At 51.3% G+C, this 26,012-nt stretch overlaps 1 protein-coding gene across 2 annotated transcripts in view; it reads right to left on the bottom strand.

Moving 5' to 3' along the window:
- SLC24A4 (solute carrier family 24 member 4) overlaps positions 1–21,099 on the bottom strand; it is a 170,153-nt gene extending 149,054 nt beyond the window's left edge. For both annotated transcript variants that reach the window (XM_030319822.1, XM_030319823.1), the window contains exons 1-2: positions 20,865–21,099; positions 18,866–18,976 (exon numbers count right to left, since the gene is read on the bottom strand). In XM_030319822.1, coding sequence (XP_030175682.1) covers positions 18,866–18,976; positions 20,865–20,994 — 241 coding nt within the window. In that variant the 5' untranslated portion in view covers positions 20,995–21,099. The remainder of the gene's footprint in view (positions 1–18,865; positions 18,977–20,864) is intronic.
- Positions 21,100–26,012: the final 4,913 nt, after the last annotated feature.

The raw sequence follows: 26,012 nt of genomic DNA, 5'->3' as shown, positions 1-26,012 counted from the left end.
CTTTTAGCTCAGAGGCAGCGAAGGTTTGAGAGGAGAACCCCATCCGTCTGAGAGGCAGGGAGAGTATCTGGGGGAAAAAAATCTGGCCTCAAGGATTAGCCAACTCCAGATAGCTATCACTCAGTGAAATGGAGAGTGACGGTGAATTTCTGATTAAGTCTGCAAACTGCTTTCTAGCTTGTCTGCCAACTACCCCCGGAAAATAAGACGACTGGGTACTACAATTTAAGACACGGGATGGCATCCAAATACTCCTAAAATGCGATTATAAAAAGAAAGAGGTGAATGAACAGATGAGCCACAACAGACCCCATCAAGCAAACCCCAGCATCATACATTCCTGGAAAGAGTGGAGCAAGTCCAAAGATAGAACCTGGAGTAAAAATGGACTTTTGGCTGGTTTTTTCCCAGGCCCATAATATGCTTACAGAATAATGTAAATGCCGTTAAGTGTTTCCCCCACATGGCTACACATCAGACCAAAGTGAGACTGGGCAACCAAGGTTGCCAGACCCTGGAAATTAAATAGGGACAGCAGGCTACTAAACAGTAGCTCCTGAGGTCAAGTCCCGCAGAGACAAATCCCCATCTCAGGGAGGGGCAGTGTTTCCAAGCCCAGGCCATCTGGCCGATAGCACAAAGGCCAGAAACTCTAGCTCTCAATCTCCAGGTGACAAGGAGAATCAACAGCGATCTTCCTGGATGAGAAATATTTGAATGTGGTGCTCTTAATGCAGGAAATTTATTAATGCATGAGGTCTCATCAACGAATGAGACTTCAGTAAAATATCAAAATCAGAAATGCCCCATTGGATCTGCATTTAGCTCTGCATAATTACGGTAAGGCAAGTCCACATTTGGGCACCCAAAGGCATCGCTGGTGATTTCAGGTAAGTGTGGGCCTGCCTCCTGACCAGGTTGGCTCCTTGAGGACAGGACCTTTGGCGGCCTCCCTAGAGAGGTGGGTAACAGATACCTGTCGATAATGGGATGGATTTATGGGAGACTGAGGCCGAGGGGCTGCTAATTACCAGATCATTCCCTTGCTCCTGGGCACACCGTCCTCACCACCCTGCACCCTGCACGCCCGTGGCAGAAACTCCAGTGTTGGAGCCTGATCTGGGTGAGGAAGACTCATGGGGGACTGCAGCACACGAGGTCCTGGGACTCTCCAGGCCTCATTTCTTGTCCTGGCACCACATTGCAGCTGGGAGTGAACCCCTCCCTGCACAGCTCCCTACCCTGGCTGCTCCTTACCACCACCTTGGAGCTTGGAGAACACGTCCACCCGAGTCCCAGCCTTATAGATTCTGATTTAATTGGTCTGGGGGCAGGGGAGGGAGGGGTGGGCAGGCATGGGTAAAAAAAAAAAATTTTTTTTCAAGCTCCCTAGGTGAGTCTAAAGCACAGCTAGGATTGAAAACCTCAGCAACAGACCTGAAATTTCCTCATATACTGTAACATGCAAGGTTGGGAATAGTGGGTTGGATTGTTAGGCATTTCTCCATCCATACCCACACACCCCAAATATTTGGAAAATACTGGGTTTAACAAGTTTAAAGCTCAGATACTTGCACACCCATGTTCATAGCAACATCATTTACCACAGTTAAAAGGTGGAAACAATCAAGTGTCCACCGATGGATGAATAAACAAAATATGGTATATGCATTAGATGAAAGGAATAAAATTTTGGGTGAACCCCGAGGACATAATGCTAAGTGAAATAAGCCAGTCACAAAGAACAGATGTCATAGGATTCTGTTTATCATGAGGTACCTGGGGTAGTCAAAATCAGAGACAGAAAGTAGAGGGTGGTTTCCAAGAGCTCAGGCATGGAGAAAATGGGGAGTCATTGTTTAATGGGTATGGAGTTTCAGTTTGAGAAGATAAAAACGTTCTAGAGATGCGGTTGCCCAACACTGTGAATTACTTAATGCCGTTCAACTACAGCGGCATTTTACTTCTAAATGGTTAAAATCGTAAATTTTACGGTTTTGTGCATTTTACCAAAACAGAATGCTTGTAAGTGTAAAGGTTTCTTTTTTTTTTTTTTTTTAAGGTTTATTTTTGAGAGAGTGTGTGAGAGCAGGGGAGGGACAGAGAGACAGGGAGACACAGAATCCAAAGCAGGCTCCAGACTCTGAACTGTCCGCACAGAGCCCGATGCAGGGCTTGAACTCGTGAACCACGAGATCGTGACCTGAGCTGAAGTTGGATGCTTAACCACCTGAGCCACCCAGGTGCCCCTAAGTATAAAGGTTTCTTTACTGCAGAATATTCCAGAACCTTGAACACACTGCTGCAGCCCCCTCTGTCCTCACCAGAGGCAGACTTTACAGTCTTTCCCAGACTTATTTGATCATGGAAGTTTTCTTGAGCAGGAGATGGAGGGAGGGGGCAGACCACCTGTGGACCGGTGCTGCTCATGGAATGCTGGGTCAAGCTTCACATCCCGGAGCTCAGGTTCAGTAGCAGTCATAGCACCAAGCAAAACAGCCCACAGGTATGGTCTCTTATTTCTGCCAAGACCCCCCCCCCCACCGCCCCAGGTAAGCACTTTGACCCCCATTTCACCGATGGGGAAAGTGAAGGCTCAGAGAGACCAAGAAACCTGCCCAAGGCCACCCAAGCCCAGGTCCAGCAGACTCCATACTGTTCTCACTGCTCTAAGTGTGGTCTCCAGAGAAGCACAGAGATCACCTAGGAGTTTGTCAGAAATGCACAGCCTCAGGCCACACCTCAGACCTCCCCCTGCATCTGCCCCTTTAACAAGGCCCCCAGGTGATCATGGGCACATTAAAGAGGCAGAAGAGAGCTCAAAACCTGTTGCCTTCCTCTCAGGTCCCTTCAGACATGATTGATTCTAAGCATTCATTTTGAGCTTGGAGCTGGGGGTGGGGAGGCTACAGAAACAGCAGCAACATCTTCCCCGTGCACGTGGTCTGCACCCCCTCTCCTCTTTTCCTTCTTCCTGCTAATGCATTCGGGTCACCCAAAGCCCACAAGTCATTTAGTTACACCACACTACATTGGGATTTTTGCCAGCTCAGGAAAAACAAGCATAGTTTAAATGATTTCAAAGCAATTCTTTCAAGGGCTTGCCCTCCCCCGGGGCTACAGAAGAATTACCCAGAAAAGGGAGAGAGAAGAGACGGGACACAAGGGCCGGGGCCAGTCCACCCTGTAGCCAACATGGGGTGTGTGTGTGTGTGTGTGTGTGTGCGCGCGCGCGCCTCTCCCTCTCCCTCTCCCTCTCCCTCTCTCTCTCCAGCACGCTGCCAAACCCAGATACCCCAGGTGATGGGATTTCCCTCCATTTTCCTGGGGAGGCTGTTGGAGAAGCCAAGGTTTCCTTTGAGAGGCACTTCGGGGAGGCCAGCTGCCTGGTTCTTCCCCTCCCTGGTCTGCCGATTCCCCAGGTACAACCTCTAGGCACCAGGTGAATCTTGCAAAACCATGTGCCCCTTCCCACAGTGTTCTTTTCAGGGAGGCTTAGCTAATTGGCCAGAGCCACTTAGCTTCCCTAATCTTCGCTTAAAAGTCATTCTATCTACTCCATTAATCGCCTTTATCAACACTCCTGTGGGCCTCTGGGACGTTTCCACCTCTTTCTGGTACCCGGTTTCCCGGCTGGGACCGCCCTCCAGCGCAGAGACTATTCCTGCCTCTCTTCCACCCCTCCTGCCCTGCAGGACCCAGTGCCGAGTCCACACCCTCATCCGCAACCTACGGGGAGGCTCCCTGCACTCACGGAGAGCACAGCACAGGCATGTCCGTGGTCCCCAGGCCCCGGTGCTCGTCTCCAAATAAGGTGAGGCACGAAAGTCACCAGGACGCCAAGGGAGGCTAGGCTGTTGTCACCGGGCCAGGTGCCCACCTGAATGTCCTTTCAGGAAGAGGGCTCGGTTCCCCCCTTTCCTGCTCATCAGAGGGGGTGGAGAGGGACTGAAAAGGAAACCAGGAAGAGGCTGTAAGTAGTGATTGTCCTGCAGAGAAAGAACCCTAGAGCCTTCCCTTTCTTGTGTACGCGCGGTGCTCTACGTTTTATAAACTTTTTTCCGTGGTTTTGTTTAAATGCCAATGTGTGGCTTCTCACAAAAGCACCTGCAAAGTCCTGCTGGGATTCAGCCATGCTGATGTAAAGAGCGTAATAAGCCGGGTGTCCCAACACTTGAGGTGGAGTGCAGAAGGAACATGAGGGCAGGGCTCCATGCTCCGCTGAGCCGTGCTCCCTGGGGCCAAGATCCACACCTTTGTGTCCCTTCAGCTCCCCGCCCGGCAGGTGCCCAGGGTCCTTGCACGTGGGTGAAAAGAGGGGTGAGCAGTCACTCGGGAGGCGAGAGTCAATCTTTCTGACTCTTAAAACCCTTCATGAGCCAGAGGGAGTCCAGCCGCCCGAGCACGGTAGCACCTTGGGCTTCGCACAATGCAGCCACAGGGCCCGCCACGTCCCCTCGAGGACCCAAACCTGAGACCAACTGAAAACCACCACCCTTATCCCTGATCCGGCCAGGCTCTGTACCACCCTCCGTCTGCGATCACCACATCCACCGCCAGGAAAATGCCGCACACTCCCTTCTGTCTAGCAAATACCCACTTGTGTCAAAGCACAGCTCAAATGCTGCGCGCTTCGTGATGCCTTCCAGCCACGCTGGGCATTACAGAGCGTCATTCCAGGTCACACAAGGCGAGTACAAGTCCACCTTCTCCTTCTAACCTGGGGACTCACGGAGGAGGACAGGATCTCTCCCCCTCCCCCATCCCAACATCCAACCAGCACCCCACCCACGGATGTCCGATGTCAGAGGCGCACTTAGGAATATGAAATTCAGGACAGACACCAGCCGCTGTGCCCGGTCCAAGACTCTTCTTGGACGAGGGTCCCCATACAGGGGTCCAAATCTACAAAAGGAAGGAGTGCTTCCCGGGCCCCCTCTTGGATAACGGTGGCGCCAGGGACCATCCACCTGCACCTGGGAGCAGAGCCAGCCCCCGCCTCTCAGCTTGCAAATCCAGCACCTGCTAAGATCTGTAGCCTCCGCCTCCTCAGCTATTGCTCAGCTTCTCCCGTGAGACTATCGCTTTTGCCTACGTCTCGCCTAAATAATGGAGCGACAGGTCCAGTTGTTCTCTCGGGCTGCTTTTTTTTGGGGGTCCCCAAAAGCTCATCGGGCATAATGCCAAGTACTTTCACATGTGCCTCAGCTGAAGCTATCGTCCCACGTGGCCTGCGGAGTCATCTTCCTAAAACACAGAGCTGCTTGGAACCACTGGCCCCCACCACTCATGGGAGCCCAAAGGCCTTCGGGTGTTTACGGCTCTCGGTCCCGCACACACTCACCACAGGTGACCTGCCTAGCCTACCTGCCCACACACCTTGTGCCCCGGTTTACCGCGCACCCACCTGTCCCTCAGCCAGGGGACCCTTCATCTTCCCCCAAAGAGCTCTGGGACCAGGCCGCCCATGTTCGAATCCCTGCTGCTCACACCTCTTGTAAAAAATGGGTCGGGGCACCTGGGTGGCTCAGTCGGCTGAGCGTCCGACTTCAGCCAGGTCACAATCCCGCAGTCCGTGAGTTCGAGCCCCGCGTCGGGCCCTGTGCCGACAGCTCAGAGCCTGGAGCCTGCTTCGGACTCTGTGTCTCCCTCTCTCTCGGCCCCTCCCTCACTCATGCTCTGTCTCTCTCTGTCAAAAATTAATAAACATTAAAAAACTTGTTTAAAAACATGGGTATCACACCAATGAGGATACTACCACCTACCTTCCCAAGACCGTCACAGGGGCCAGCAAGGAGGTGCACGTCAGGCACGGAGAACAGTGCTACTCATGAGTCAACCCCACTATTACCCTTCAAAAGTCAACCTGCCCATCTTCAGGGACCCCTTTGATGTAGTGCACCTCTTGGTTCTGATATCCAGGACTTAACTGTCCCACCACAGGGACTGCGGCCGTTCACACTCCCCCTCGTATTAGGGGTTAACTTTGTCGACTCTGCTCCTCTCAACCGGAATCGAAGCTCCCCGGGGGCAGGGTCCACATCCAGGTCAGTTTCCATTTCCCCACCGGCCCAGCAGACAGGGTTGGCCAGTCAGCATTCACCCAGCAACCAAACATTAAACCCAAGGACGGCTTCCGACCTGAGCTCAGAGAAACTGTCCTCAGGAGGCCTCTTAAGTAGGGTAATTTTTTTTCATACATGTGATTATTTTAACATGTCTAAGGGCAAGAGCTGAACCAGCTGGCTTGAGATCAGCCCAGCTAAAATGTTGGTCCCTGAAGTTGGCATGCGTAATGGAATGAAGGCAGACATTTATAGCATGAAATGAGGGAAACCGATGGCAGGGTCCTAAGGTCTGGTATGTGTGGGGACAACTGAAATGACCTCCATATCTTTCCATTCTGCCTAAAGCGTCCACCAACAGGCCCTCTGCCTCACCCGAGCCAAACACAACGCTTCGGCCAAATCCTCTTTGCGGTTTTATGGATCAATTTTGAAAAGCCCCGGATAACTGATTTTCTCTGGTCCACAAGGAAGGAAGTCTTCAAAGGGGCAAGCATCTACCACAGTTGTGCAAACAGTGGTAATGACATTCTCACAGCACTTTGCACTTAATCTTCAAAGCTCATAAAAGTAACAGAATCACCCTTCTGCCCATTGCACAGGCAGGAAACTAAGGCTCCCATAGCAAAGTGTCTTATACAAAACTGTACAGGTTGTGTCAGGGCCAGAGCACAAACTGGTCTCCAAATCCCTCATTCATCACATCCCACATCACCAACAGGAAGGACCAGATTTAAAACCCACATCGGGAGACCCAATGCAGCCTGTGTGGGCTGGGCAGTCTTTCAGCATCAGCCATGCAAAAGTCAACGGCTTCTCATCCTCAAAAACTTAACAACAAGCAAACAGAAGTCCAGATGTTCATTTTTTTTCAAGTTTATTTTGAGAAAGAGAGAGAACGAGTGAGCGGGGGAGGGGCAGAGAGAGAGGGACAGAGAGAATCCCAAGCAGGCTCCCCACCATCAGCACAGAGCCTGACTAGGGCATGAACTCACAAACCAGGAGATCGTGACCTGAGCCGAAATCAAGAGTCGGACACTTAACCGACTGAGCCACCCAGGGGCCCCAGTCCAGATGTTCATTTTTAACTTGAACGTGAAATAAAGCAAGTGCTGCATTGACAAAATTCACCCTCAATCCCGCATCAGAGGCCAGTCCTAAACGTTTATCCTGTAAAATTATAGTTTAACACAAGTTATTTTTCAGAGATAATTTCAGCAGCAAGAATTTGTACAGCACTTGCTCTGTGCCAGGCACTCTTGTGAGCACTTTGCATAGACTAACACCACATTCAGTGCTCATAGCCCCACGAGGAAAGTACCGAGTGGCCTCCTACAACGGCACGTGCGCGCGCACACACACACGCACGCACACCAGGCATTGCTCTAGAGCTTGGGCTACCTCCGTGAACAAAACAAACCTTTCCCCCTCCCTGAGGTTAGAACGCAGACAAAGTAACTAGCTCAAGGTCAAGGTCGCCTAACTGGGAAGGACAAACACAGGACTGGAAACCAGGCAGTTTGGCTTCAGAGTCCACCTTCTGAACCCTTAATCCGTCCTGGCTGAGTGTTCTGATCTGTCCCAAGGCATCAGGCTAGAAGGGGCAGCTAAGGAGACAACAGCCACTTTTGCGGGGCAAGCTCCTGGACAGGTAGATGGATGGGGGTCTGTCCGTCCCGTCACCATTGGCTGCAAGCTGAAGTGACACCACACTCTAGCTAGCCTCAGAACCAAGGATGCCAGGGACACAGTCCTGCCCTCTAGGAGCTCACAGGCTGGTGGGGAAGGACTGGCAAACATCTCCATTGGTACAACCGCAATCTGTCCTGAGCAATCCCCGAGCTCAGCACCACCTGTGAACTGGGGTGACTGTCCTACCTCTGGCTCAGTAGGGCCCCCGTGAACCAGTCTGCCAACTCCACCCTGGGGTCCGGTACATTTCCCAGCCCCGGCCCCCCTCCTTCTGCTTTAAAAAAAAAAAAAAAAGTAATCTGATTCAGCCCTAGCCCTGGTTAAGCACAGACTTCTTGCTAAATCCCCAAAGCCTAATTACTTACTATTCTGCACGGTAATCTTAGGAGGTGTTTGTTTTCGCTCTCCCCTCGGAGAGCTGGTGAGCAAGAAGCAGCGGTTGCTAGCAAGCATTGCTGCAGGTACAGACGTGATGCTGCGATATCCCAGGCAGCATGTTCAAGTACACTGTGCCTTCTGCTTAGCATGTCCTTCCACGGCCACCTCCTACCCTTCGAGACTGGGATCAGAGGTCATCCCCGGGAAGGGCACCCTTCCCATGAACCACTGCACTCTTTCCTCCCGAGGCAATTGCCACAGGCAGTTCTGTGTTATCTGAGCACCACCCCTGTCCCCCCCCACCTGTCTCCCCTATTCTGTGGTGCATTCCGTGATAGCAGGGCCCCGGGCCATTCAGGCTTCAGAGCCCAGCCCGGTGCAGAGTGCACAGGCACTCAGAAATGCATGTTGCATTTGATTTCTCCTGCCATTGCTAGGAGACCCAGGGCTGGAGCCCTGCACGGTGCTGAATTAGCAAAGGGCGCTGTAGGTCCAAAAACAGAGTGGTCATGCTTTCCCATCCGAATGGGGATGATCCACTGAGCAGAGATCATGCCTTGCTTTGGCTTCTCAGCCACACAGTGACTGTCTGTTCTTCTCCCAAGGGGGGGCATTCCACGGTCCTTTCAGGAGAAACTTTTGTATACTGTTCCGGCATTTTTGTTCTTTTTTAGTAAACCGTTATGTTCCAATGTCCTCTTCAATAACGGGCAATGTTTAATAAATTTATTTTAAAAGCTTTTCTGTGGAGTTGAATGACTAGCTCTCTTCCACCCAAGGCAACACATGGCACTGCTTAATGCTTTCCATTTTTAACTTGGGGAGGAACGTTCCTCAGAGTTCAAGAGGAAGCCGAGTGGGCGCTCTCTGGATTGCGGGAGGCCCGCATGGCACCAAGAGTGGAGAATCTGGAAGTCGGGGGGTAGCAGATGGCCCAGTAGGGAGGAGAGATTGCTAGCAGATGGCCCCAATAGTTTGGATAAGGGGGGAAAAAACTTTTAATAGCCAAAGAAACCCTGAGAAAGAAGAATAAGGTAGGAGGCATCACACTTCCTGATTCAAGCTAACTTATAAAGCTCCAGTTACCAAAACAGTATGGTACTGCATAGAAACAGACAAGCCAACAAATGGAATAGGATGGAGAGCCCAGAAATAGACCACACATATATACAGTCAACTGTGTGTTGTAGTCAACTGTCCTAGTCTTTGACAAGGGAGCCAAGAATACTCAACAGAGAAAAAAGGGTCTCCAACAAATGGTGCTGGGATAATTGGATATTCATATGTAAATGAATAAAACTGGACCCCTACCTTACACCGCTTACAAAAACTAACTCAAGATGGATTAAAAAGTTAAAAGGTAAGACCTGAAGCCATGAAATTCCCAGAAGAAAACAGAGGGATAAAGCTCCTCAACACGGATCTTGGCAGTGAATTTTTGGATACAACACCTAAAGTACAAGCAATAAAAGCAAACATAAACAAGAAGGACCCCGTCAAACTAAACAGCTTCTGTAAAACCAAAGAAAGTATCAACAAAGTGAAGAGACAACCTACAGAATGGGAAAAAATATTCGCAAACTATGTATCTCCTAAGGGGTTAATATCCAAAATACGTAAGGAATTCAGACAACTCAACAGCAAAAAAATAATCAATTTAAAAAGGGCAAAAGACCTGAACAGACATTTCTAGAAAGAAGATCTACAAAAGGCCAAGTACATGACAAGATGGTCAACATCACTAGTCATGGGGGGAGACGCAAATTAAAACCACAGTGGGATACCACCTCACACCTGCTAGAATGGCCAGTATCCAAAAGACAAGGTGTGACAAGTATCGGCGAGGACGTGGAGGAAAGAGAACCCAGTGCCCTGCTGATAGGAATGTAAAATGGTGCAGCCACTATGGAAAACAGTATGGAGGTTCCTCAAAAAGTTAAAAATGGAACTACCATATGACCCAGCAATCCCACTTCTGAGAATATACCCAAAGGAAATGAAAATACTAACGAAAGGATATCCGCCCCCTCCCTATATTCACAGCATTATTCACAACAGCCAAGGCGTGGAAACAACCTAAGTGCCCGTTCATGGCTGAATAAAGAAGATGCGTATATGGAATATACACAACAGAATATCATTCAGCCACAAAAAAGGCGGAAATCCTACCATTGTGATGCCATGGATGGAGCTTAAAGGCATTACGCTAACTGAAATAAGTCAAATAATCAAATACTGTACGATCTCACTTGTAGGCGGTGGGGAGGAGACGACCAAACACAGAAAAAGAGATCAGGCTTGTGGTTGCCAGAGGTGGAGGGTCGGGGAGGGGAGACTGGAGGAAGGTGGTCACGAGGTACAAACTTCCAGTTACAAGAGAATTAAATCCTAGGGATCTAACATATGACACAGTGACTACAGCAAACCTTGCTGACTGCATGGTATACGGCAAAGTTGGTAAGAGAGTCAATCCCAGGAATTTTCATCTTAAGGAGAGAAATGTTTTTTTTCTTTATACTTGTCCACAGAAGATGGATGTTAGCTGAACCCACTGGGGTAATCGTTTCACAATATATGCACATCAAACCATCACACTGAAGCCTTGAACTTCTATGGTTATGTACGTCAACTATTTCTCAATATAAGTGGGGGGGGGGGAACAAACTTTTGATTGCAAACAAACCACTATTAGAAACACACCCAGAAGCAGAGCCCCCACAGATGTGTGTTACTGCAATGAACAGGAACCCCATTTCTCAATGGGGTTCTCAGACAGTGGGGTGCCCAGACAGTGACAGAGACTGGAAGGGGCAGTGGAAGGCTCCATTTCCAAATCATCTTTTCCCACCCATCCATTGATAATTATGGATAAGGATATAGGCTCACAACTCAGACCATCCAAATTAAAAGGCTCCACAGGGAATATTTAGGGCAGTGAAACTATTCCGTCTGATCCCATAATTGTGGACACACGTCATCATAGATTCATCCAAACTCATCAGAAGTACAACATAAAGAGTGAATCCTGATGTAAACTCTGGACGTTAGTTTGCAACAAATGTACCACAGTAATGCAAGACGTTAGTAGGGGAAGCTATTGATACAGGAATTCTATTTGCCACTCAATCTTTCTATAAACCTACAACTGCTCCACAACAGTCGATTAAACACACACACACACACACACACACACCCTTGGCCTCGCTTCTTGCTAGCTTGGTGACTCTGGACTAGTTATTTCATCTGAGTCTCCTTTCCTCATCTGCAAAATGAAGACACTAACAGCACACACCTAAAGGGAGGTTAGGAGGAGCAGGTGGTAGCCACCATGATGACGATGACAGTGACAGCAGGAGCCGTGTGCTTGGGACACCTGAAACACTTAATGCCTCCATAGATCGTGTGGTCTCAGTCTTACAGCAGCCCTGTGAGACAGGTAGGGACTGCTGCTATCCTCAGTTGACAAAATAGAAAACCTGAAGCATAGAGAGATTATGTAAGTTGCCCAAGGTCACACAGCCGGCCAGCGGGGGGGCTCAAACCCACACATCTGCCTCCACCCCGTCAAACGGCCTTCTCCAAGAAACAGCGAGCTGGTGCTTGCTGGGGAAGGAGCCCTTTCTGGTGGCTGCAGAGAGCACCAATACCGGGACCCAGGTCTTTGGTCCCGAAGCCATTTGATTCTCTGTAATAACATCCCTACTCCCAACCCCCCAAAAGCAAAGAACGATCCCTCTGATGATGAGCTGCCGTCTTCCTGGGCCTCCACTTGTGATCGGGCTGGTGGCTGCACAAGCCCATCAGCATTCCAAGGTGGTTGGGGACCCTTTACCCAGGAAACCACCTGACTCTGCAGGTTGCCCCACCCAGCAAACCCCCTACCCGGGCCGGAACTTCTGTCCCTGCCCGCCCGGGGCCATAACTGGACTGACCTCGCTGCACCCAGTAACTAGTTCAATCCTTGCTTCTCTGAGTCAGGGTTTGCGTTTACGTAACAACTTTAAAACTTCAGATGTGCTGATCTCCCAAGCCTGCTGAAGCAGCATTCGAACAGACACTGGGTCAGAATCCAGACGCTGAGCCACGTCCCCAGTAGCACCTCACCTCCACACCCACATCCTGATGTACTTTCTGTGGCTCTAGGTCCCCTCCTCCCACCCCACCCCTGCTTTCTCATGCTTTCCGCACCTCTGCTCCCCACACACGGGCGCCTACAGAGACCCACTGCAGCGCTCACCTGCTCAGTGACCTCATCTCCTCCCAACCCAGCCTCCACGTCAACTCCCGTGTGCGGGCCCGCCCCACCACCTTCACCACCCCCCTCTCCTCCCACTGTGGCCGTGCATCAGCCCTGGCACAGAATCACGGGTGAGGGTAGATCAGAGCCAGCTTAACCGTTGAAGAGCCTCCATCAAGAGCCCACATCCACCACTCTGCTCTCCTGAAAGCCTAGGAACTGCCTCCGTCCCCAGATCTCTTTCATGTACCTGTCACCTCAGCAGACGTCTTTTCCCAGCCTTCCTTCCATGGACACCGAAACTTTGCGTCCTCCCAAAATGCCTATGTTGAAGCCCTAGGCTCCGAAGTAATGATATTTGAAGATCGAGCCTTCGGGAGATGATCTGGGTTAGACCGGGTCGTGATGGCAGGGTTCTGGTCTGATGGGATCGGGGGCCTTACAGGAAGGGACCGCAGGGAGCTGGCTCTCACTCCTTCTCTCTCCTGGCCACGTGAGGGCACAGCAAAATGAGGGCAGTCCACAAGCAAGAGTTCTCATCAGAACCGGATCAGGCCTTTAGACTTCCAGCCTCTGGAATTGTGAGAAAAGACATTTCTGGTGTTTAAGCCACCCGGTCTTTGGAATTCTATTATAGCAGCCTGAGCAAAGATAGACACATAGTCATCAGCCATTTCAAATTGAAGACTATTTGAAAAGCAGAAAACCAGGGGTGCCTGGGGGGCTCAGTCGGTTGAGCATCTGACTTTGGCTCAGGTCATGACCTCGCAATCCAGGAGTTCGAGGCCCACATCGGGCTCTGTGCTGACCGCTCAGAGCCTGGAGCCTGCTTCAGATTCTGTGTCTCCCTCTCTCAAAAGTAAATAAACATTGAAAAAAATATTTTTTAAGTCAAGAAGACAAAGCAACAAACCAAACGAGACAAAGCAAATCCCTCCAGGATCAATGGTGGGGGCGTGAGGAGGGGGCAAAGCTCCCCTCTCTTTTTTTGAATACAGGCATAGGATACTGGGCACACAAGTGAAGAGGTAGGACATTGCAGAGGACAGAGCACTGATGACTTCAAATGTGAGGGAAAAGGCAGCTAAAGCAGGGGGGAGGAGGACCCACCCCAGCTTTACAGCCAACGTGTAAAGTAACACCTCATTGTCCAGAGCAAAAAAACCTAACAGTTTTTCAATTTAGAGGTTAGTCCTGCAAGGTGGGCCAACTGCCAACATCCCAGATCTTCAAAATATTTTTTAAAAAATTTGTTTTGAGGGGGAAAAAAAATACACATTTGGCAGGATCCCTACTTAACTTGTCCTCGTAAAATTCAATTAACAGATAGTTTCCCAGGACCTACAATTCACAAGCACTGTATCGTGTCTGGGGGACACAGATAAGAAAAGAAAATAAGGACAACGGAAGCTAACGTCTAAGCATGTAAGAATTCCAAGGGTATCAACTCGTTTATTTCTAACAATCCTCTGAGGTGGATGTAATTATCACCCCCTTACTGTCCCAGAAGGAAAAACTGAAGCATATGCTCGGTTTAAAAAGCAAACAACGCTCAGTCGGGAAGTAAACAATATAACAATGCACAATTGTGTCTACAAAGAACAAGGACAAGAGAACCGGTGACCAGAAGGCTATTGGGGCACCTGGGTGGTTCAGCTGGTTGAGCGTCCGACTTTGGCTCAGGTCACCATCTCGCGATTTGTGAGTTTGAGCCCCATGTCGGGCTCTGTGCCTACAGTTTGGAGCTTGGAGCCTGCTTCAGATTCTGTCTCTGTCTCTCTCTGTCCCCCCCCCCTTGCTCATGCTCTCTCAAAAATAAACATTAAAAATAAAATAAAAAAGGAGCCTACTTTGGGTTGGGTAATCAGAGGAGGCCCATGGGACATGTCAATGACAACCCATTTTGGAGGATCGAGGGGGAACAGCATGGTTCCCAGAAGCTCCAAAAGTCAGCCACAGGACATGCTCGCCACCAGTCCTAATCTCACAGGTCAGAGCTAGGCCCAGGCATCCGTATTTGTCAGAGCCTCCAGGTGACAGAATCCCGGGTTCCTCCCACTCTAGTGCCACTGCCAGAGACATGTGCAAACTCTAGTTCCTGAAGGTTTGTCTCCACCCCCAAATTCCTACATTGAAGCCCTAGTCTCCCAAGGTGATGGGAGTCTGGGGTAGGACTTCTGGGAGGTGACTGGGTTTGGAAGAGGCCATGAGGGCGGGGTCCCCATGGTGACAGGAGTGCCCTCATAAGAAGGGGAAGAGAGACCAGAGCTCAGATTCTCACTCCACCCGGTGAGCACACAGGGAGGCAGCTACCTGCAAGCCAGGGAGCGGGCCCTCACCCAGAACCACATCTGGGCTCCCCAGCCTCCAGAGCTGTGAGAAATACACATCTGAGCCACCCCGTCTGCGGCATTTTGTTACGGCAGCCCGAGCTAAGACAGTTCAAAGTCACGGCCTCTCGTTCCTATTCCATGCGTTTTGCGTGGAGGGACCCACCTCTCTTCTGCAGTGCTCCCTCTTCATAGACTGTGAAAGAAAAATTTAAGTCCTAAGAGGCACCGATCTCTGGGGGAAGATAAGGACTTTCCCACAGACCTCAGGGGTCAAAAATGATGATGATTTTTTTTTTAAGCTTCCCTACATTCAAAAATGAAACCCACTGGTTTCCAGGAAAATCTCTAGGTTATCCCAAGTCTTAGCCTTCATTCAACATTCAAATACTTAACTGAATGCCTACAAAGGGTCAGGCGGCATCCTGGCTCAGTGCTTCTGGGCCAGTAGTGTGCACGCGCATTGCCCCCGGGGATCTCGTTGGGATGCAGATTCTGATTCAGGAGGCCTGGGTGGACCTGAGACTCTGCATTCCCGACAAGCTGCCAGGTGATGCCAATCCCACTGGACAGCAGGTCTCTAGCCCAGTGAGCGTCAACCCTGGCTTCATCTTGGACTCACCAGGGAGCTCTTAAAAAGTACAGATTCCCGGGCCCCAGAGCAGTGAAATCAGACACTCCAGGGACAGGACCGGAGTATTTCAGAAGCTCTTCCAGGGCTGAAAGATGTGGGCAGAGCTAAGAGTCACTCTTCTGAGCACAGAGCAGTGAGCAAGGGAGCCCTCAAGGGGAACAGAGGACAAGTAAGCTACTTTAGATGGCGATACGAGTCACAGAGATATAAGGTAATGTGATGGGGGAGGTACCCAAGCCGCGATGCGAATAATGAGATGGGAACACCAGCAAGGCCTGGGGAAGTGGCCCCAGGTGGAGCAAAGAGCCCATTTTCCACCTCGAGACTTAAGAAACCACCAGAGCAGGGTACCGTTCAGGTTTTCTGGAAAAGAAACTATTCCTTACAAAAACATGAACTTTAGTTGACTGTCCATGGGGGGCAGGGGCAGGGGTGCACTTTAGCTCTAGATGTTCTGACAGAGCAGGAAATTCTTAAAGCCCCATCTCCCCACATGCCTAAGAGACCTCATCTGGCAGACCAGGACTGGGGGTCCCCTAGCCTGGGGAGACAGATGCAGAACAGAAACCTCAGAGGATGCAAGAACCCTCCGTGGTTCTTTAGGGGCAACTCCTTTAACTGTGTAGAGAAGAGAGTGGTCACCCTCTGTCACGCTCTGAAACTGTAAGTGGGAGGAAGTTCTGATCCACCTGTACCAAAGCAGCGGCCTGGGGATGGGACCCTGTAAGGGAACAGTTACAAAGAGTCGAGCGCCTGCTCGGACCAGAAGCAGAGTCCAGGACTCAAGTGTATGCCAGCCCAAGCCCAGCCCTCCCCCCCGCGCCCCCCCCCACCAGCAATTAGCTTAGGGAGTCATGTGACCCAAGCCAACAGAACTTCACTACCTCCGAAGCGCCACCGGTACCCCTCCCAGCACTGTGAGGTCTGGGAGGACAGAAAGCTGGAGCCCAGTAACCACCTGCCCACGCCGGAGGACTTCCGAGTCCAGAGACAGAGAGAAACTGAGTCATGACACTTCACCCTTGATCTCACGCTTTCAGGGACTGACCCGATAAATTCCCTTTGGCACTAAACCCACTTTGGGCACGTTTTCTGTCTTTGCCCTAGAGGCCTGCCTCATCTGAAGCCCAGGACTACGCCAACTACTTCAGACCCGGTCCCCTGAGCCCCTGAAGGGTTCCCGGGGGGTTGGTGACTGTGCGCAGGGCCTCTGCCATCCTTCTGCCTCACGGAATGTTCCCTAGGTCAGGAGCCCGTCTTCTACAGGACAGTAAGCTACTTGACAAAGCTGCCTCTTAAGCTTGTTTATACACCCTCCCCAAGTGCCCATCGGAGGGCTGGACACACTACAGCAGGCGTGTGCTACGTGCTTGTGAAATGGCAGGGGGCCCGGGGATGAGGTAGCTAGAAAGAAGTCGGGAGTCAGCCCCCACCTGGGCTGCAGGAAAACTAGAGCAGGTGCAACAGAATGGGGAGGGCGTGGGACCCAGACCCAGGTGACCCAGGAATGCTCCTGACCGCCAAGAGCTCTTGGGGAGTCACTAAACTTCTGAACGTCCCATTCTTCATCTTTGCAAAAACCCTGGAAGGATAAGTGCTTCATACTCAAAATGTCCTTTCACTCCATCATCTAAAGCTTTATGGAATCCTCTCTACACGCAGGGCCTGATTTCAGAAACAGTCAACCAAAAGCATAACCCACGGGTGTTCACTATTGCTAAAGATACTATTTCCGATACCCTCTCTGGAAGGGGGACAAGGCCAGGTCTTCCTGCCGAATAGGATGCCTGCCCCACAGTTAGTCGGGTAATTTTTGATGAGACAGTACACTGAAGATACAGAAGCAATAAGGGGGCACAGGAGACTATCCCAAGAAATGGGGCTCTGTCTCAGCCAATGTGCCCAATGTGACAGAAGTTAGAGGAGGGCATAGCCTGACCAAGTTGAGGGTACCAGAGAGCCAGAAACCAAAGATGCACTGCTCCAGATTCTTTACCCAGAGTAGCAAAGTGTCCCCGGCCCTTGCGGATGGTGCGGATTCCAGCGTCTCAGGTCCCCGGAGGGCACGGACCCCAACATTAGTCTCTGGCTGTACATGCATGTGTTCACCTGTCCGGTCCATGCCTCCACCCCTTCTGGTAATGAAAGATGTCCAAGGGAGGTTAAATGACTGGATGAGCACTGTGGCTGGGAGAATTACCTGGAATTTCTCAGGGATCGATGGTCCAAGTTCAAAGTCAATCCCAGCAGCTTCTCTGCAGGCCTGTACTCACCTACCCTCCCTGCCCCCACATGGCCTTCTCAGAAGGCATCCTGAGGGGAGGGAGGTGGATGGTGTAGTAAAACAGGCTTTGAGGGAGAACCCTGGCCTCCTATGCCCGTGGAACTAAGCATTTTAATCACACAGGTCTAGATCCCAATGCCAGCTTCACCCCCCAGAAGTCCTGTGACTTTGAGCGACTCCTATCTTCTCCCTAGAGGTTTCCTGACGTGTAGAATGCAGAGAAGGCATGCCTACGAAAATAAGTCAAGACTGCCATCCAAACCTGCATCTTTGCCCCGGATTTCCACTTCCTTTTACACACAGCCTTACCAATCTGACCTTACCAGATTCTTCCAACAACCCCAGAACAGGAAGTCCTATTCTGCCCATTTTACCAATGAGAAAACAGACATAAAAAGATAATGTGGCTTCCGGGCAACTCGGTGGAAGAGCCAACTGGTCCCCATCTACAATCTCAAGTTCTCAACGGGCTTTTGAACACGTCACCCCACTGGGTCCTTCCCACAATAGATCCCCAAGTGTTGGAGCCAGAACTCAAGCCCGGGACTGCCCCGAGGCCTGGGCGGCTTCTATTTGCCTCACTGCTTGCAGGTACACTCCCGGGATCCTTCTTCCCCTATTTAAGCAAAACCTGCCTGTGGCAGAACAGATAAAATGTCATTTCTGGGTCCCTACAGCCTCTGAGCCCCTGGAGGAGCCTGAAGGGGAACATCGGAACTGCCGCCAGCAGAATCCATTTCCCGAGCTGGCACCATACCCTGGGAGCTTCCACTGCACCCACAGACCCCAGCCTCCACAGCGTCCTACCCTTGCAGATGCCCTGGCATGCTGTGACCCTCACGGGAGGGTCATCCCAAAGTGCCACCTGCCACGGCAGCTGCATTTGCTGCCCCGAGAGTTCCATCAGATGGATACCGTGAGCAAAAGGGAAAGAAAACAAAGACTCCCCCGCCCAGCCCCGGGCAAACAAAATCAAGACAGCCTTTAGGAGCGTGGTGAGAACAAAAAAAAAATGAAATTTTAAAACTCTCCAATGTGACCTTTCCCGTTGCTGGGTAAAGAAAGTACTAGAGTTGCTTAGCAGCACAACTGATTAATGCCTGTACGTCACCTTTTCTATGCCTGACAGCTACCCTTTCCCACCCAGGTTCATCAAAGCACCTGTCTCAGCTCTGGCTGTAACGTCCACATAAGCACCATCTGGAGGCCAAATGCCTTGAGGCAAGGGGGAGACGGATTTCTTACCAGGATCCGTGCAATTCTTAGCTGTTTGAGTCCCGTTCATTGGTGCCATCAGTTTTCTATTCCTCCATGTATCTGGTAGAACATGTTTGCTAGCAGAAGCCGTTTTATGCCCTGGATTGGAAAAGAAGTCACAAACACCGTTAGGTCAAAATGGTGCTTTCTTCCAATGACCTTACACGTCTGTATCTGGCTACATAAGCAACAGCCCTGTTTGACTACTCGAGCCACCCGTAGGGAGTGAGACAACGATTAGAAGCACAATATCACCTGCTTACACTCCATAATCTGTTTCTTACATCTGGTCCATTGTTTCTAGTCCCAGATGGGTCAGCATGTGATCTGACCTTGGCCAAGAGCACTCAGCCCCTCACAGGGTAGGTAACCATGAAGTTCTCATCCAGTAAACATGCTCAGGTGTCCCTGCCCCTGACGAACTACAAATGGATTATTAGGTCAGCACAAAGGGGGGAAAAGGTTGATGGGATCTGGCCCAGAGCTTCTCACCCTTGAAGGTCCACAGAAATCACTTGGGGACCTTGTCGAAATGCAGATTCTATGTCAGTAGGTCTGGGCTGGGCCCTGGATTTCTGTACTAACAAGCTCCCAGGTGATGCTAATTCTGCTGGTCCAAGAGCCACACTGAGTAACAAGGGACATCAGCGGTGTGGATGCCAGTGACCAAACACTGTTAAACTCCTAAAGGTAATTTCTGATCTAGCAAATAAAAACGATTCTCACTTTAAGAGCTTCAAAGTATTCATTTACCTCTCCTGATGTGCACACAGCTTCAGTTGGGTAATAACAACTCTTCTATAATGCTGACACCTAAGAGCCTCTAAGCATTTTGTTTTTTCTGGGGGTGTAACTGAGGGGAAAAATACACGGACTCGGCCCAAATGCAAAGCACCCGGTTAAGATGTTCAAATAACCTTCCTGGGTTTCTGTTGGAAAGAGCCATTTTTTTACCTTATGTTCTCAAATCACAAAGTTGGGGTTTTGAAAAACAGTTTAAGAGTTTAATGAAGTTCCACCTGATTTTCACCTATCACTATAAACCTCTCTAGATTGTCCCTAACTGCTCAAAAAGGCACTTCCTGCTTTATCTCCACCCTCCGGGTTGCTAAGTCACCTGCATTTTTCTTTTTTTTTTTTTTAATATGAAAAAGTAAAAGGTCCACAGCGCCCAACTAAAAACTGGAGTGTTAGCCAAGTGAATGTCCTCTGAAGATTCCACATGGGCTCACATCCCCCACTCCACCCCCAAACAGATCTTTTTTTTTTCTAAGTTTCTTTCTCCACCTCAGATTTGCATATCCTAAGAGACTCCCAAATCACTCGGTCTTGGATGAAGGAGTGCGGCTTCTGGTTCCAGACACAAGTGCTCTCCCCTACCGCGGGGATTAAAAGGAGTTAAGCGATGCTGAAACACCGCAGAAACCTCCCGAGGGGATTGCCCCCCGACGTTTTCAGGGTTTGGAAGAGGATGCATCAGGACCCTCAGGGAGCTCCTTTGGCCGCGGGGAGGGCATGGATGAGACCCAGTGCCCAGCCTCAGAATCCGGGTTTTTGAGAAACGCGGAACACAACCCTCTCCGCTCGCAAAATTGGAAAGCGGACCACTCAGTTCGGTCCTCCCGAAGCTAAGAGAATTCACACCTGAACCCCGCCCCTGCGCCGCCCGTTCCCCCACGCACTCTGGGGACAGGACTCGGGAACGGAGGGGCCCCATGTTCAGGCTTTCATCTTAGTAACACAGAACTGCAGCCGCGTCCCGAGCCCCCAAGGGCCGCGCGCAGCTCAGGGAAACGGGGACCACAGCTCAAAGCGTCGATGTCAGCCCTCCTGGGTGCGCTCTACCTGCCGGGTGGGGAGGGGACGGGACCGGATGAACCCTTGGGACCAACGTGGCAGGGAAGGAAAGGGAGACGTCTCGGAGCTGCCCGTCGGCTTCCCAGCCCAAGCCCCTCAACTCCCGGGGCGGGCCCGCACCGGCACCTACCCAAGCTGCCAAAGAGGCCGGACGCACAGCACACCAGGGCCAGCACCGCGCACACGAAGCCAACTTGCCGCGGCAGCATCTCTCGCCTCCTGCGAACTTTGCGCGGCCGGAGGGGCCCGCGGAGGGCCATCCTGGAGCGCCTGGGTGCCGTCCCCGGGAGAGGATGGGGAGCTTCGGCGGCCGGAGTGCTAGCTGTGGCCGAGCGGCGCTAGGGCTGGAGCGGGCGAAGCTCAGAGGCCAGAGGCTCCGGGCCAAAGCTTCATGGCCCGCGGGCGAGGTCGGCGGGGCGGCTGGGAGAAGGGAGGTGGGGGCGCGCGGCGCAGCCGGAGCTCAGAGTCCCGCGCGCGGCGTGCGCGCTCCGCGCACCATGGCTCCGGGGCGAGGAGGCGATGCCGGCACGGTGGCGCTGGCGGCCCTGGTCCGTAGGGCTGGCGCAGTCGCGCCGCTGGAGCCTCTACCTGCCCGCTCAGCCTCGGCGCGCTCGCCCGGCCGCGGCCCCGGCAGCAGCGTCCGGGGGCTCCCGCGGGGAGCACTCAGTGCGCCCCCGCGCCCCGCGCCGCCGCTCCCACTCGCAGCATTCTCCCCCTCCAAGTTTGTCGGCGGCCGCCCAACAGCAGTGCCCCCCTGCTTCCCGGCGAGCCAAGCCCGGCGGCCCAGCGCGCGCAGGGAGAAGGCAGACTGCTTCCGCGGGACCCGCGACCCTCGCCGCGAGTGGCCTCCACGCCAGCCCTCCCGGGGGCGAGCTCTCCCCGGGAACTTTCTCTCCGGCTGCCAGCGCCTGCGTCTGCGAGGCCGTGGCGCCTCCCGCCCGCAGCTCTCGCCTCCCTTCTCCTCCCCTCCCGCCCGCCTCTCACCCCCCTCCCCAGCACGTGTACTCCTCCCCGAGGGCGCGCTCGCCCGTGCGCTCCTCCCTTCCCCCCGGGGAGGCTCAACTACTGACCAATATAATCGCCCCCCCCTCCCCTATGGAGCCGAAACAATCCCTTCTCTACCCTCGGAGGCTGCTGCAGAGAGGAACAGGTTCTGGCAACGCAGGGACTCTCGGAACGAGGGTTTCTGTCGCGCGGCCGCTCCTGTGCGGGCTCCCCACGACCCCCGAGGCGACCCGCACCCCTCGCACCGCCGCCTCCCCCTCGGGGCGGGAGATGCACGGGAAGATTAATTGCTCGAGCGGAGCTAACAGGCTGGCACCGAGCCAACAGGCGCCCGCGCCCGCCGGGACCCGCTCCTGCAGGGCTCTCGGGGCGGGCGGGGGGAGCCGGCGGCGGGGGCGCAACGACGACCTGCAAAACGCTCCGGGTCAGGCAGAGGGAGAAAACCCCAGAGTTAACGCGGCCCCGCCACCCAGAGTTGGGCTTTTGATGTTCTGCAGCCTTGCCGCTTTGCAGGGCTCTGTGGTTTGGGTTGGTTTTTTCTCCTGGTTTCTGACCGGCTCTCTAGGGTAAACCGCTTTAAAAAATGGGGCAGGAGGGAGAATTTCAGAAGACAGCTGGAGTGGAATCCAGGTGCAAGCAAGTGGTGGGGCCCTGCGAAGGAAGGGCCTCAGCCCAGAGGGCTTGCGACTACCCCTGGGACTGACTTCCTTCCCTGGCCAATTCATCGCGCACCTAGTTAGGACCTGCTAGGGGTTAAGTCCACTTAAAATCCTTTTTTTGGAGCAAGGCCAGATCTGTTTAATTAAATAAATACACACCCACCGTGCGCAGGGACCTGTGCCAAGTGGCAGCCAGCGAACAAAACAAAACAACCAAAAAAAAATGTGTAAGATTCTGCCCCAGCTTTCAAGGAACCCTAAATCAAAGGGGAGCTGGACCCTCAGATAAACTACTGTTTAATAAGTCAGTTCTAAAAGTCACTGTTCTGCAGAACGTGCATGTTCCCATCACTACCTAAAATGTGGTCCACGGCAGCGTGAGCCTTGCCTGGAAACTTGGAAGAAATGGAGGCTCCAAGTCTCCAGCCCAGACCTCCTGACAATGTGCATTTTTTATTTTTATTTTTATTTTTATTTTTTTACATTTATTTATTTTTGAGAGAGAGAGAGACAGAGCACGAGCGGGGGAGGGGAGAGAGAGAGAGAGAGGGAGACACAGAATCCCAAGCAGGCTCCAGGCTCCGAGCTGTCAGCACAGAGCCGGTCACGGGGCTCGAACTCACGGACCCCGAGATCACGACCTGAGCCGAAGTCCGAGGCTTAACCGACTGAGCCACCCAGGCACCCCAGAATGTGCATTTTTAACAAGACCTTCTGGAGATCTGTGTCACATCCAGGTGTGAGAAGCATAGCCCTTTCAAGCCTGTCCCAGTGCCTCTAGCTGATCACCATCCGCATGGTTCCTCCTAGTCTAAGCAGGGACAATTGTGTTTGTGTTAGAACACAAGTAAATACCTAGAGGGCCTGGGGAGGGAGAAGGCTCACTAATTATTTTTCAGCAGCCCCGTTTCAGTGGCTACAAAGATACTGAAGGCATGAAACAAGACTAATTGTGGTGGAAACCCCTAGAGGAAATGAAATGGAAAAGGCGGTGTTGGTCTCATACAGAACAGCCCAGGGCTCTTTTTTGTCTATAGAGATGCCTTACTTACCATTAAGGCTTATCCCCCATATTGGTGACAAAAAAAGGTACTTTTCATACTATTGCCGAATTTTCTTCTCATCGATTAGCCTGTACAAGGACGCGTTTATCAATAGCAAATAGCAAAAAAAAAAAATAGCAATAGCAAAAAAAAAACAACCATAGAACGTGTTAAATATACCATTTCGAAAGCTAGCCAAGAGCCCTTGGCATCAAATTGAAGCCAACAGAAAAAGCTGAAGTGTTAATATGCTGTTGTCCTCTCCATAAAACAACCTTAGGGTCACATTGGTTAAAACAACTCCAAAAAAAAAAAAAACAAAAAACTCCAATAAACCAAATGGCTTCTGGTTACTAGGATTTAATATTGTCTAAAAACTTTTGTCTGTGGAGCTCACCTAGGGCTGTTTAAAACAAATTTTTGAATCCAAAACAGGCCAAAGGAGTCAATGGGTATCTGCCATTAAACATTTAGCCAGCTCTTTAATACAGCATTTGTGTCCTTTGACATCTTATACCTATGTTCAGTTAGTAGTTAGAACCCTTGGAATAATTTCATACGCACAAATGGGTTCCTTGGATCTGACAGTTTAAAAAGCAATTCGCCTGAATTGTACTTTTTGCTTCATTTAAATAGTGGCCATTACCAAATAGCCTGTGCTGCAGCTCTAATGACTCACCCCTGCAGAAGAGAGAATTGGGTTTTATGTACCTTTCAGACTCAAAGCATTCAGGAGCATTTTCTAAGTCAGCAAGGCTATGGGGACAAATGGAAAATGCATTTCTGGGTTTATCTTAGGCCCTAGGTCTGGCTTCAATGCCACTGGATTCAGAGTATCTCCACCCACCCCCCACCCCCCCCACCCCCCCACCCCCCGCCACCACTGCCCGGCCCCCGTGACAGTGTTTTCTTCTGATGTAACATAGTAGGAGACCATCCACAAAGTCAAACAGTTTGGGCCATTTTAATAGGAAGGCTCAGTCTGTAGGGATAGATACAATTTTTTTTCTAATGTTTACTTATTTTGAGAGAGAGAAAGAGAGAGAGAGACTGAGTACGAACAGGGGAGGGGCAGAGAGAGAGGGAGACACAGAATCCGAAGCAGGCTCCAGGCTCTGAGTTGTCAGCACCGAGCCCGACGCGGGGCTTGAACTCACGAATTGTGAGATAATGACCTGAGCTGAAATCAGACGCTTAACCGACTGAGCCACCCAGGTGCCTCCCAATATATTTTTCTTAAAAATCCTTTCCTATGACATGCAGAACCTGACCATTTAATTCTTCTTGATTTTTTTCAAGTTTACTAGAATGACCTTCTCTATAAATTCTAGTTCCTCTTGCTCTGCCTTTCAGATGGCTGTAGGTATCAGTCAGCCCCAGCGAGGGCAGCGGTTCTCAGTCCTGAGCATGCCTCAGAATCTCCTGGAAGGTGTGTTAAAACTCAGATTGCTGAGCCCCACCATAGGGATTCAGATTCAGTAAGTCTGAGGTGGGGCCCGATAATTTGTATTTCTAACAAGTTTCCAAGTGAAACTCATGCTGCTGGCCCAGGGACCGCCCCCCCCCCCCCCACTTTGAGAACCACTGGGCTAGCTTATGCCATGGTGACCAAAACAACACAATTTTGTTTTAGAGTAGCAAAATGTGCAACCCCAAAATATGCCACTTTGGCATAAGGATTATTTTGAGCTGAAGGCAAATGAGAAGAAGCAGATACAAGAAACACTCTGCCCTTCCTCTAGTTATGTAAAAGGGGGACATGAATTTGTAAAGGCGCTTCCCCCACACCAGTAAGGACAGAAGTTAATCAGTGGTGACAACTCTAGATCCTTATCAGCCCGGAGACAATGCCAGAGGGATCTATCTAACAAATTCTGCTAAAACTAGCCCTTATCTACCACTGGCTCCCCCTATATTTCCCTTCTCACAACCTGCCACCCCATGGAAGCTCAAAGTCTTTTTCCTTTGTCTTGTCACTGGCTAAAAGTGTAACGTTCTTTTGTTCAGAGTCTATACAAACCCAAGTTCTTTTTTGAAAAAAAAAGTTTATTTCTTTACTTAGAGAGACAGAGACAGGGTGAGCAGGGGAGGAGCAAGAGACAGAGGGAGAGAGAGAATCCCCAGCGTACTGTCAGCATAGAGACCAACGCGGGGCTCAATCCCACAAACCGCGAGATCACGACCTGAGCTGAAGTCAGGAGTCGGCCGCCCCACTGACTGGGCCACCCAGGCGCCCCTATAAGCCCAAGTTCTAACCACCCCTTTGAGTTACTGATTGATTGCTGAGTGCTCCCGTGTGTACGCATGATGCACATGTTAGTGAACTTCTGTTTGTCTTTCTCTTGTTAACCTGTCTTTCCTTGATCTAATTTATAGGACTCTGGCCAATGAACCTAAGGTGGGTAAAGGGGAAATGGTTTTTCTTCCCCCACACTTGTCCTGTGTGTCTTGGGGACAGCTACTCAGGTACCTGGGAGCAGCCACAGTCTCAAACATGGCTCTTCACCAGGAGACTCCTGGAGGATCTTGCACTGGCAAAGGAATACGCTGATCTGGAAGGGACATGCTTAC

The sequence above is a fragment of the Lynx canadensis genome, chromosome B3, assembly GCF_007474595.2.
Source record: "Lynx canadensis isolate LIC74 chromosome B3, mLynCan4.pri.v2, whole genome shotgun sequence".
Taxonomy (NCBI): domain Eukaryota; kingdom Metazoa; phylum Chordata; class Mammalia; order Carnivora; family Felidae; genus Lynx; species Lynx canadensis.
The sequence above is the reverse complement of the archived record's forward strand: the minus strand, read 5'-3'. Positions and strand labels throughout refer to the sequence as shown.